The sequence below is a fragment of the Camelina sativa genome, chromosome 9 (genome assembly GCF_000633955.1).
Source record: "Camelina sativa cultivar DH55 chromosome 9, Cs, whole genome shotgun sequence".
In the NCBI taxonomy this organism is placed as follows: domain Eukaryota; kingdom Viridiplantae; phylum Streptophyta; class Magnoliopsida; order Brassicales; family Brassicaceae; genus Camelina; species Camelina sativa.
This window is the reverse complement of record NC_025693.1, coordinates 29514692-29527790: the sequence shown is the minus strand read 5'-3', so window position 1 is coordinate 29527790 and position 13099 is coordinate 29514692. Positions and strand designations below refer to the sequence as shown.

At 33.8% G+C, this 13099-nt stretch overlaps 3 protein-coding genes across 4 annotated transcripts; all 3 read left to right on the top strand.

The window, feature by feature from the left end:
* LOC104712999 (RNA polymerase II subunit A C-terminal domain phosphatase SSU72) lies at positions 111-1871 on the top strand. Its single transcript, XM_010430019.2, has 3 exons — positions 111-396; positions 757-902; positions 1378-1871. The coding sequence occupies exons 1-3, from the start codon at positions 182-184 to the stop codon at positions 1596-1598; spliced, it is 582 nt and encodes a 193-aa protein (XP_010428321.1). The 5' UTR covers positions 111-181; the 3' UTR covers positions 1599-1871.
* LOC104712998 lies at positions 2049-5234 on the top strand. The gene is made up of 3 exons (XM_010430018.2): positions 2049-2838; positions 3894-4092; positions 4669-5234. The coding sequence occupies exons 1-3, from the start codon at positions 2092-2094 to the stop codon at positions 5109-5111; spliced, it is 1389 nt and encodes a 462-aa protein (XP_010428320.2). The 5' UTR covers positions 2049-2091; the 3' UTR covers positions 5112-5234.
* LOC104712997 (protein SAR DEFICIENT 1) lies at positions 8903-13050 on the top strand. Of its 2 annotated transcripts, none has more exons than XM_010430014.2 (7): positions 8903-9080; positions 9371-9446; positions 10440-10977; positions 11906-12066; positions 12166-12354; positions 12441-12528; positions 12640-13050. In XM_010430014.2, exons 1-7 carry the CDS (start codon positions 8992-8994, stop codon positions 12849-12851), a joined length of 1353 nt encoding a protein of 450 aa, XP_010428316.1. In that variant the 5' UTR covers positions 8903-8991; the 3' UTR covers positions 12852-13050. The 2 variants fall into 2 exon arrangements, with proteins under 2 accessions (XP_010428316.1, XP_010428317.1); XM_010430015.2 differs by having other exon boundaries at positions 8932-9206.

The window sequence follows — 13099 nt, the reverse complement described above, 5'->3', positions numbered from 1 at the left end:
CTAGAAGCAAAAATGAAATGAAATATTATTCGATTCGTTAAGATAAAGCCCGGCTCAGCCCAAGATTAAGGCCCAATTCAATCCGTCACATTACATCTCTAAAAATCGACCAAGTTTAATAAAACCGTCAAGAGACAAGAGTCGCCGGAAAAATTACAGATTCGTTCAACGCGGCGGCGCGATGAGGTTCCGGTACGCTATGGTCTGTTCGTCGAATCAGAACCGAAGCATGGAAGCTCACGCTCTTCTTAAAAGACAAGGTCTCGACGTTGCTTCGTACGGGACTGGGTCTCATGTTAAACTACCTGGACCATCTCTCAGAGAGCCTAACGTTTACGATTTTGGAACTCCGTACAAGCAGATGTTCGATGAGCTCAGGCGCAAAGATCCTGAACTGTATCCTCTTTATGATGCGTTTCTGTGATTGTTTGCTTACCGATCATTGATTTTTTCAAATCCCTAAGTTTGTGTTGGTCACTGCTTCGTGTCTCAGTCTTCTTCTAGTGTTGTGATATTCGCAAATTTGCTTACTTTTTTAGGCTGGAAACTGTAATTTTGCTATTCAAGTTGCTTAATTTGTTCCTGATTACATCTTCCAGAACACTTATTTATTGTAAATCCTGTTATTTTTATCCTTGCTTATGGGCTATGTTTGTTCAACCTTTGATGTTTTGTATAGTACTCAGAAGCATGTTCATTGGGTGTTATAGTGAGACTTGTAAGCTTTTGAGTTTGATACCTTAACTGTTTCATTAGGTACAAACGGAATGGTATATTGCAGATGCTTAAGAGGAATTTATCTGTGAAGCTTGCTCCTCAAAGATGGCAAGATAATGCTGGTGATGGTGTGTTTGATGTGGTTATGACTTTTGAAGAAAAGGTTTTTGATTCTGTCCTTGAAGGTAATCCAAATCCTCCCTATCTTACGGTTTAATGCTTTGTTTGAAAATTGCTTCATCCTGAGTGCTCACTACGTAGATACTCATCTCACAAACTCTTATGATATTGGAAGAAAAATTGCGGGATCAGCAGATGTGTTCATCAACTTATCCCATTTGAAGAACATTGAAATGTGATGTGGTGTTTCCAAACAATCTTCGTTTGGTAAATTATGTCGAACTAGTTAGGATAGATGTTTTTACATATAAATTGATGAAGTCGTTAAGCATTGACAATTCATGTGAAACCTAAAAGTTCTACAGGGTGCTCTTTCGTGTAACTTAGTTTGCTTTTATCTTGCTGTAATTGTTAGCTGAAAAACGATTGCAATCCTAGTTTGATAGAACTGTCTGGTTTTCTTTCTGTGTAGTGATACAAACTTTCCTGTGTCTTAATATCTTTTTCTCAAGAAGTTGGATTTTCTCTACGAATCTGCAGATCTTAATAACAGAGAACAGTCACTTATGAAAACCATACTTGTGATGAACTTGGAGGTTAAAGATAACCACGAAGAAGCAGCTATTGGTGGCCGGCTTGCCTTGGAACTCTGTCAAGAGATTGAAGGTAATGAAACATGGGAAGATTCGATCGATGACATTGTTGCAGGATTTGAGAAACAACATAGGCGGAAACTGGTCTATAGCATCTCATTCTACTGAAGAGACCATCATCAGTCGCATTAACGGTCAGATTATGTAGATTGCTGTTCTGTGGCCCGAGTCTTGAGATGCTACACACATTAGTAAGTCATTGGTTTTATATGCTTTAGGGTTAAATACTTGGGAGTGTAGAAGAAATTGCTGGTTAGAAACTGAGAAATTGTCTTCTAAACACCTTCCTTTGTTTGTTGCCTTTCCTCCTTGCTAGAAAGTTGAAAGACCCTTGATGAGCTATGTTGCAATAGAAATGCGTTTTGTTTGTGTGTTGACATATCTAAAAAAGAGTAATTAAAAAAGGTAATAAAAAACTACAACAGAGAGAGGTGACAGTACTAGTCTTTACCCAAGCATTACTTCATCTTTAATGTCACAATCAAAGTTAACGTGTATATTTGAAACCCAATTCGTGTACCAATTGAATTAACCCGACCCCTAAAATCATGTACAAGTCAATGCAATGTTTCTAGCAAAATCCCCAAGCCCGTGAGATTAGATGACGAAAAGTAGTCCCTTCAAAATTCATAATCGTGAGCTTGACTATATATATAAACGTTCGTTCGTCCCACGGTTCATAATATATATATGTTTGTTTCAGAACCACCCAAATATACACACGAAAATAATGAACAAGAGCCACGAGACGCAAGAAGACCCTCTTACACAAGAAAGTCGTCATCATCTTCATCAAATCTTCATATCCAAGATAGTCAAATCTCATAGATTCTTCCAAGCCCTCGTGTTGTATTCTTTTCTTATCGGTTTCGGGTTCGGACTCGGCTTCATACTCAACGTTCACATAAGAAACCTCTCTTTCAATCCCCAACTCTTTCGTCTATCCTCTACTTCCTTCTCCTCCTCCTCTTCCTCCTTTTCCAACTCTTCCCTCTCTCCACAGCTTCAACCGCAGCCAGAAAAACACGTTTCCCTGAAAGAAGCGGTTGATGATGAAGGGCAAAAAGATCATTCTCTGGTGGAGCCGGAGAACGTGATGCATAACATGACGGAGGAGGAACTCTTCAGGCGTGCATCGAAGATTCAAGAAATGACGTTGAATATGACAAAGAAAGTGGCGTTTATGTTCTTAGCAAGAGGGAAGCTTCCTTTGGCTAAACTGTGGGAGAGATTTTTCCAAGGCCATGAAGGTCTTTTCTCAATTTACATTCATTCTAGTGACCCATTTTACGTTGACGACTCAACACCGGAAACGTCGCCGTTTTACCGCCGGAGGATTCCAAGCAAGGTCAGTNATTTTTTTTTTTTTTTTTTTTTTTTTATACGTTTTTACAAAGAAAAATATATAATTGAGGTAGTCGAATTATTCAGCCTAGATATAAAGTCGAAAACAGTAGAGATATTATAAATAGTTACACTTGTTTATGGCAATTTTTCTTTCTAAGAAGTCTAGCTAGCTACTTTGAAAATTAGCGTGGTGCTAAAGAAGTTTCATCCAAAAGAAGAGAGTGACAAAATTAAAGAACAGTGTTTAGCATTAATATTTCTTATTTCTTTCAACTCGTTACGCTTTGGCGTTGCTAATTATGATTGCTAAACAAAACATTTACGGTAACATCATCTGTGACTGTAAATGTTCAAGGCCTATTAATTTAAAGAAAAACGTAGATCAGCCTCTTTTTATTTACTTAAATAATGATAATACATTTCAAGCCGGGTCTACTTATATACTTTATTTAGAGCTTAGGTGAGTTACAAAATGATACGTGTCGAAGAAGTTAGAAAAGTCGAGAAGACAGAAGTAATTCGACATAGAGATATTTCAAGGACACGAACATATATACTGTATTTTTTTTTTTTTTTGTTATAACTTTTGGTCAGAATGATGCTGTATTTAATTAACAACACCAAAAAAAAGTATTCAAGAAAAAGTGGCACTTGACCTACACCAGTTGAGTAACCCATCATGTAACAGACCTGCTTATTGTTTCACTAAAAAAAATTTCAACATATTGTTTCTCTTAAGAACCAAAAATATAAAGGCATATATAAAAAACAAACAGTTAATACAATAAGGTAGCAAAAAGTCGTATATTAGGATCTTTCGTATATGTCGACCGTCTACGTATGCCTCTTAATTTCCCTTTCAATAGATATCATCATATACTATATAAATAATATACTATCGTTGAGTAGTCTATTATGCCTATACCGACATATATATATTTATATTTTCTTTTTGGTCAAATATATATTTAAATTAAACTCAGTTCATTGTATTGGTAAATAAAAGTAATAATATCACGACTCATGTACGAGGATTTTCTTCTTTGCTTTATGTAGGAAGTGAAATGGGGAATGGTGAGCATGGTGGAGGCTGAGCGGCGGCTACTGGCCAACGCTCTGCTCGATGCAGGAAACCATCGCTTCGTCCTCCTCTCGGAATCGGACATCCCTCTCTTCAACTTCTCCACCGTTTACTCTTACCTCGTAAACTCTCAACACTCCTACGTCGACATCTACGACCTTCCCGGACCAGCAGGTCGAGGCCGCTACAATCGCCGTATGTCACCAGTCATCAGCCGCAGCAAATGGCGAAAAGGCTCTCAGTGGTTCGAGATAGACCGTGAGGTAGCTGAAGCCGTAGTCTCGGACACAATTTACATTCCTGTGTTCAAGAAACATTGCCTTTTGGGATGTTATGCCGACGAGCATTACTTACCGACGCTTGTCCACGTCATGTTTCCGGGGAAGAGCGCGAACCGGTCGCTGACGTGGACTGATTGGTCACGACGAGGGCCGCACCCGAGGAAGTACACTCGGCGGTCAGTGACTGGGGAGTTTCTGTCGAAGTTGAGGAATAGAAGAGAAGGGTGTGTGTATAATGGGAAGAAGAGCGAGAAATGTTACTTGTTCGCTAGGAAGTTCGATAATNTGGTGAGCATGGTGGAGGCTGAGCGGCGGCTACTGGCCAACGCTCTGCTCGATGCAGGAAACCATCGCTTCGTCCTCCTCTCGGAATCGGACATCCCTCTCTTCAACTTCTCCACCGTTTACTCTTACCTCGTAAACTCTCAACACTCCTACGTCGACATCTACGACCTTCCCGGACCAGCAGGTCGAGGCCGCTACAATCGCCGTATGTCACCAGTCATCAGCCGCAGCAAATGGCGAAAAGGCTCTCAGTGGTTCGAGATAGACCGTGAGGTAGCTGAAGCCGTAGTCTCGGACACAATTTACATTCCTGTGTTCAAGAAACATTGCCTTTTGGGATGTTATGCCGACGAGCATTACTTACCGACGCTTGTCCACGTCATGTTTCCGGGGAAGAGCGCGAACCGGTCGCTGACGTGGACTGATTGGTCACGACGAGGGCCGCACCCGAGGAAGTACACTCGGCGGTCAGTGACTGGGGAGTTTCTGTCGAAGTTGAGGAATAGAAGAGAAGGGTGTGTGTATAATGGGAAGAAGAGCGAGAAATGTTACTTGTTCGCTAGGAAGTTCGATAATAGTTGTTTGGATAAATTGTTATATTTTGCTCATAGAGTTATGGGATTTTAGTTTTTCTATAGATCACCTGGCATTATACGACTCGGCTAATCTGTGTGTTTTGTGTATCTTAAAATTTGTAATTACAATACTTCACATATTTTTTTTGTATTTTCTCTGAGAAATTTTATTTAACTGCTCCTTGTTTAGTCATCTTCTTTCCTTATGTTTTTGAGGCCCATTTATTTGTTCGAAGTTGAAAGGCCCAATTGTGTAATAAAAACTTGTTCATCTTCTATTAACTCCTTGTGATAATAACTAGAAATGATTTATATATATCTATCGTAGTGTTAATTTTATTCGAGACGAATATTTGTAATTGATCATGCAGTCGAGTCATTAATAATGTAGTACACTAGGATTCAACCCACGGTACACCGCGGGACAATATTTTTAATTTTAAAAATATAAAATTTATATTGGATTTATTTGTTATTTTATTATTATTTTATTAATTTTAAAAATATAAAATTTTACAGTTATTTGATATAAGTATTCAAAGTATAGGATTTTTGTAGTATTTTCAAGGTTTTAACCCGTGTGGTATATGTATAGTCTAGTAATACATTTATCTCCTGGTACATATCTAAAAGTGTTTTAAAAATTTTTTTTTACTTAATTCTCTATATGGGATTAATGCCAACCATCTCACCAAAATCAAAATAAGTTTTTGCGTAAAAAATATAATCAAAATAATTTTTTTTTATTAAGTTTAATTATGTTAATTGTTTTACCAAATTAGCATATTTTTATAGTTTATAATTTTTTCTATGTCAATATATATAGTTTATGATAATTAACAGAACCGTGTGGTATATGTATAGTTTAGTAATACATTTATCTCCTAGTACATATCTAAAAGTGTTTTTAAAAAAAAAACAATTTCACTTAACTCACTGTATGGGATTAATGGCAACCCGTCTCACCAAAATCAAAATAAGTTTTTGCGTAAAAAAATATAATCAAAATAAGTTTTTTTATCAAGTTTAATCATGTTAATTGTTTTACCAGATTAGCATATTTTTATAGTTTATAATTTTCTATGTCAATATATATAGTTTATGATAATTAACAGAATTTAATTTTTTTTGGTAACTCCTCAAAAAAATAAAAAATAAACCAAATTATATAGGGGGTTTCAACATATTTAATGTGATATTTTATAATTGGATTTTCTGTTTAGGAAATTTATTAATGTTAATATAATTATAGAGATTGTAAACTTTTGTTATGGAAAATCTGTTGTATATCATTTAAATTAGAGAGATTCTAGCATCCATAAAAATAGTTTTAGAGATTTAATGGGTTAAAACTTTAACGGGTAGAGTTGTTTTTAGAAAAATCGGAATGTATAGATGTTGTTAAGATTTTATGGCAATAAATGTAACAAATGTTCAATTTAAGAAAGTTTAATATTTAAGTTTCTCTGCAATGTTATTTATGGAATTGATTTAGGGGTTAATATTGTAAAAACAAATTAAATAAGTAAAACTTAAAGGCATAAACCAAAATGTACTTAAAAAATGTTAATATAGATTAGAGAACATCACTTTTACCGGATCTGGTAAGTTCGTAGAGACTGTGATTCAACTGCTAATTAAAAAATTAACACAGTTTAATCTTGCAAGTGCTAAAGCGTAATTGTCGTGGCATGATCAAGCGTTAATACTAGTTTTTAAATATGTGGATAAAACCATAACTTTTTCAGGTTTTTAAAATAATGAACCTTTTCGTTTAGTATATATGAAGAGTCGCCAAAAAATAATGTTTCAACAATTTATTTAATCTTCAAGTTTCTCGTTGTTTGATTAGGTGATTCGTTTGTTCAGGTACGTAAGTAATATAGATATGATTGTTATTTACTGATATTATATAAGGAGATGGCTCGAGCTCATATAATAAGCACATGCGCATTTAATCTAAACCATTAATTAATCTAGTAACTAATAATTATGTACGTACGAACGCGGCCGTTTTGTTCCGAACGCGGACGTTTTATTTGTTTTTAAAGTATACTGAAACTCAGACTAATATTTTCCAGTCTCCAGTAGGTTAGCATGTGATTTTGTGGACTAATGTTTTTTTGGTATCAATTATGGACTAATGTTTACCTAAAGATTATCTATTTTTGTTTGTGGAAAATTAGACATAAAATATGAAATTTTTAGAAGATGTTTTAGAATATTTTCAATACAACGTACAAAAATATTAATTGAACCCACACAAACTTGGATTTATGGATATAAAAAATAAAAAATGTTGCTAATTTAGTAACAAAAGGCTGGTTCCCAAGAAAGCACTCCTCTTCTCTTCCTATACGTTTTTTCTTCAAGACTTTTCCAACTTTATCTTTTGTATCATTACGAAATTATATGCAAATGCATTAAAAAAAAAAACAAAAAACTATATGCAATGGGTTATTCGTTTATTACTCATGTCATAATTTACCGAAGAGTTAAACTACCAGGAACATGTTTTTTTTTTTCTGATTACTATGAACATGTTACAAACTAACACGCAAAGAAACTGTAATATTTTTGAGTTCGCCACCACCAAAAGTGAATAGCAATTCGGAATGGGCTTTTTATCATTTAGATATATCAAACTGAATAGATGTTTTTGTATTCTTTTGAAATAACAATAACGTCGTGACAAAAGTTAGGTGAGTGTGACGATACAATTTATCATCGAGGCAAATCGCTATAATTAGATAACGCTGCCAAGAATATATATTTTTGATGTTACAAAAAAAAAAACAGAGTAAAAAATTTAGTTAAAAAATCAGTTTTTTTTTTTAATAGAGGCTAAACAGAGTCGATCGATTGTGGCTAAAACGTACAACAAGTTTTGAGAGAAAAAAAACTGAGATTGAAAACCCACCCAACAAGAAATTACCTGAGTAGAACAAATCAATTTGACGAACCTTCTTAGAAATCATTCACTAGATGATCATCCTATTATTATATAGAGTTTAATATTAATGAACTCACAATAACTTGGATAAGATTAATCTTCTTTAAACACAAGCCATTCTATATTTAAAAAGACGATTGTTATATATTTTCTGGTTTAATAATAGCTTTGATAAATTTTATTATTCGGATATTGTAGGAAAGGGATGCAAACCAAAAAAAATGCTATAATACGACTTTCATTTTATTGTGATTAAAAGATAGTAGTTTGATAAAATGTATACTACTATATAAAAGGTGTTTGTTGTTAACTTGTTATACGTATGACATATTTGTCGACGAGACCAACCAAAACTGGGGTTATTACAAATCTAATTCTACCTTTTTTTTTTCTGACATGAATTTAAGAAAAGAATCTGATCCTGTCTTTTTCTCTGATTTTCATAATTTTCTAATTATGTTTTAGAGTGTGAAAAAAAGAAAGGGTTGATTAGATGATTGATTTATCATAAATATGTTGATTATCAATAGTGTTAAAATTGGTGAAGAATAGAACAAAAATTCTCTGAAGAACGGACCGGATCAGCCGTTTAGTAGCAGTGCTCTTCACAAGATCAGATTTTATTAGCCATTAGATCTAAAAAGCATAACAGTTGAGAAGATCAGAGCCATCCACTTGTCAACCAAGGACTCTTTCTCTGTAGGGGTTGACGTCAAAAGTCTCCTTATTTATGACGCCATAAAACGAAATTTCGACGTGGACTTCTTTGGTGTGTTGCCAGGTTGTTTCCTTTGTCGTTCTACGAACCTTCATTATTTCCTCTTTTATTTTCTCCTTTTTGTGTTAATATAGAGACCAATAGACTAACCCATATATATATACTTCGTCATTGCCATTTTAGCTTATGTATCGAAAACATCACTAAACCTAGATTTCATCTAAGCTCTCTCTCCTCTCTCTCTCTCTTATAACTCCAAATATGGCAGGGAAGAGGTTATTCCAAGATCTTGATTCCGACCAAGAAAATAAGTCCGATAAACGAATTAAATCTCTACCATCCCTTTCCTCGTAATTTTTTTTTATCACAAAATTAATCTTGATTCTTTTTTCTGTTTATTTCTTATATCTTGGTCATGATGAATCATTCCTACATCCCTTATCTTTGTTTGGAACATGTTCATGCTTGTATTTTATGTATATGCTCTATCTCCCTCTCTTTCTTTGTGATCGATCTTATCCACAAAAAATATATAATATCTTCTTTTATTTTACTACTCTTGAACATTTGTTTTCTGACTTTATTTTTCACATAATAAACTTGTGTTTCTTATTACTTTTTTTGTCCGGCCAATTTCCAGTGTGCTTGGGGCTTTCATCACAGAGAACACCATGAAGAACTTTTCTTCAGCCCTAGAGCCCGTTCTTCGGAAAGTTGTAAGTACACTATAATTCCACTTTAATTTTGTTTGTTATATTATATATACATATTAAGACTATATATATGCCAATATTGTATGAGTAGCACTAGATTAATCGTATCCATATCTGTACTCTTAAAACTGACAACTCATAGAGTTAGAGAATTGAAGATATTGTATTGTCAATTTAACAAATTGAGAATTAGAGATACATATTTACCATGTTTGATCATATGCATATAGTTAAGTAACAAGTGTTACATACAATAATACGATTCTAGGATTGACGATGTCTAATGCGAGAGTTGGAACTTCATAAATGATAAAATAAGAAAGATTCCATCATGTTGCTAGTATTATAAATACATTCTATGTACAACAAATATATGTATTGATGTATATACTTGCATACATATATCATATATAACACATTACACATACATTATTTAATACTCCATATATCATAACTTCATAACTTCATAACTTCATGATTCATTAAGATAATACTAAATACTTACAAAGTTATAATTTTTTCTGGTATTGATAACAAGACCTCTCTAACCTAACATTTCAGTCAACTAAATATCTAGAAATGAAAAACAAAAGACTGGTACACACATACACATATGTAATATATATATATATATATATGTGTGTGTGTGTGTGTGTGTGCTAGTACCATTGACAATATCTGCATCGGTCTACACATTTAATTTACAAAATATGTCTTTTTAGCACTATATAATTTTGTTTGGTGAAGTTTGTTGTTTTAGATTCTTAAAATAAAGTCGGAGATACGGCCTTTAGTTTCTGTTTCATGTATACATTCATACATAATATCCAATAAAGCTGATGGGGTACATAGTAGTGTGTTACACGAAAAATTAATAGCTAGTAGCAACAAATATAATAGACATTAGCTAGTAGTTTAGTACATTTTTTAATAAAATATGAAACGGCAAATTGATTTGTTTATAATAACTCTTTTGGTGATGCATGAACACAACAGGTAAGACAAGAAGTGGAATATGGAATAAGTAAACGATTCAGGTTCTCTCGGTCATCGTCGTTCCGGTTGGAAGCTCCGGAGAATACTACTCCGACATTTAAGTTGATGTTCCGTAAGAACTTAATGAAACCGATTTTCACCGGAAGCAAAATCAGTGACGTGGACAACAATCAACTTGAGATAATCCTTGTTGATGATTCAAACAATCCAGTGACTCTCGACCGTCCGATCAAACTAGACATCGTTGCTCTTCACGGAGATTTTCCTTCGGGTGACAAATGGAGTAGTGATGAGTTTGATAGTAACATCGTCAAAGAAAGGGATGGCAAACGTCCGTTACTTGCCGGAGACGTATCTGTGACGGTGAGAAACGGCGTTGCAACGATCGGAGAAATCGAGTTCACAGATAACTCGAGTTGGATCCGTAGCCGTAGGTTTAGAATCGGTGCGAGAGTTGCCAAAGGGGGTAGTGATCAAGGTGTCACGGTTTGTGAAGCCATGACTGAAGCAATTGTTGTTAGAGATCATCGTGGAGAATGTAAGTTTATTTACTTAATTACTAGTGATTATTTTACTTTAACCTGAAAATAATGAAATATATTACAATTAAATCTATGCATCATTTATATATAAAGAATTTTGTGCTTATATTCGTTAAGCAGTACTCCACTATAGGGATGTGACAGTAACTTATCATCACTAGCTAAAAGCATGTTTCAATTATCTTTGAATTGACCATTGATATATGGCATCTTATCGATTACACTCTCCATCATATACCCTTTTTAGTTTTTATATTGATTCTAATCATTCTATGCAATATATGCGTGCATTCGTAATACGTTAAATTCATGTTTTGTTTTTATTAAAATTTATTGTACTACTATTTTAAAATTTTCGTTATTAAATCTTTTTTTTTCAACAAATAAATCTTCATATAAGGTTTTGGTTTGATCTGTTTTTTTTTTTTTCCTTTTTTTTCTTTTGTTAGTCGGTTTTATATCTTTTAAGACAACCTTAGTTTTTAGCTAGAAAAAAAAAAGTTATATTAAACTGTTGAATTTGTCATGATATGTTTTGTCTACAAATATTATTTCTGTTTACTTTGTCTTTACATGCACAACCACACAGATTTTTTTTTTTTTTATGTCGACTGTATGCAAACGACTGTCCACTTTATTATAAATGCCTAAAGTCTTTTGGTCAATATGCTTATATCTTATTAATTATTGTTATTACTTTTTCTTATCTTATTATTAATTAATAGTTGATTGAGTTATATAGTCTATTCACTATGAAATCATATAATTTGAACATCATTACACGCAAATCCTAATTCTTAATCTGATGGGTTCAACAAGAAACACATGCATAAAAGCGGATATAGATAATAAAGTAAGATGCATAGTAGAAATTAAATACAAATTCTAAATAGTTTTGTTTTGTACAACTTGGGGTTGGTGAAGTGTACAAGAAACATCACCCACCAATGTTAGAAGACGAAGTGTGGCGGCTAGAGAAGATAGGCAAAGATGGGGCCTTTCACAAGAAGCTCTCCTCTAACCAAATCAAAACCGTCCAAGACTTTTTGAAGTTATCAGTCGTTGATCCGGAAGAACTTCGTCAGGTTTAAATTATTATCTAAATTTGGTATTGTTTGACCCCAAAAAGTTTATAAGCATTAGAGAACTAATAGTGTTAATTTTGTTTGTCAATTTATATACAGATTTTGGGGCCTGGGATGTCTGATAAAATGTGGGAAGTAGCATTGAAACATGCTAGAGAGTGTATTTTGGGAAATAAGTTATACATTTCCAAAGGACCGAATTATATCATGATTTTGAATCCGATATGCGAAGTTATGAAAGCAATGATCGATGGTCATGATTTCTCTAGTCAAGAAGCCCTGAATCAGGTATACATATACCTAGCTCTCGATGATTATATATATTGAATGATATATTGGTTAGAAACTGTATTTACATTTCGTCTTTGTTGCAGCGCTACGTTAAGGACTTAGTTCGAGAAGCTTACTTAAAGTGGGACTTGTTAGAAGAACGAACGAACGAGGCTGCTCTTTTGACACAAGGTACTTTTAAAATAAAGCCGATGTAATCACCAACTCTGTTATTATGTATATATAATTGCTCAATATCGTTGATTATATTAACTGAATTTAAATTACAACAATGATACATAGGTGATGAATTGGACCAACAATATGCAGCGGGCCAGTCCCACTACCAGAACATGGAAATCAATAGGTCATACCAACAAAACGGATATGTTCAAGAGAGTCTTGTTACAAACAATTTGGCGATAGTAAACGAAGGGTACATAACGACTCCACCGGGGATCGGTATATGTTTCACCGGATCTTCGTCACAAAACAACCATATAAACCCCTTCTAATTCCTCATCTGTCTACTACGTTAGTATTGGAAGAAGGACACACCCTGTCTACATGGTAAAGACATGTATAATCTATATCTGCAAATCATTATTGTACATAAAAAAGTGTGAAATTTAGAGTCATATATATATTTTTCGTTGAATGGTATAACCACTTTGTTCACGTTTTCATGTAAATATGAAAACGTTGTTTTTTTTTTACCATTCACCTTTTTTTTAACAAGTTTTTACGTTTTTATAAATGTTAT

Excerpts from the sequence above, each read along its gene's own strand:
- LOC104712999 (XM_010430019.2), top strand. The coding sequence starts at position 182 with ATGAGGTTCCGGTACGCTATGGTCTGTTCGTCGAATCAGAACCGAAGC. Across the intron at positions 397-756 it reads AGGCGCAAAGATCCTGAACT|GTACAAACGGAATGGTATAT; the intron begins GTATCCTCTTTA and ends CTGTTTCATTAG. Across the intron at positions 903-1,377 it reads TTTTGATTCTGTCCTTGAAG|ATCTTAATAACAGAGAACAG; the intron begins GTAATCCAAATC and ends ACGAATCTGCAG.
- LOC104712998 (XM_010430018.2), top strand. The coding sequence starts at position 2,092 with ATGACGAAAAGTAGTCCCTTCAAAATTCATAATCGTGAGCTTGACTAT. Across the intron at positions 4,093-4,668 it reads CGACCTTCCCGGACCAGCAG|GTCGAGGCCGCTACAATCGC; the intron begins GTCGAGGCCGCT and ends CCGGACCAGCAG.
- LOC104712997 (XM_010430014.2), top strand. The coding sequence starts at position 8,992 with ATGGCAGGGAAGAGGTTATTCCAAGATCTTGATTCCGACCAAGAAAAT. Across the intron at positions 9,081-9,370 it reads TCTCTACCATCCCTTTCCTC|TGTGCTTGGGGCTTTCATCA; the intron begins GTAATTTTTTTT and ends GCCAATTTCCAG. Across the intron at positions 12,529-12,639 it reads GGCTGCTCTTTTGACACAAG|GTGATGAATTGGACCAACAA; the intron begins GTACTTTTAAAA and ends AATGATACATAG.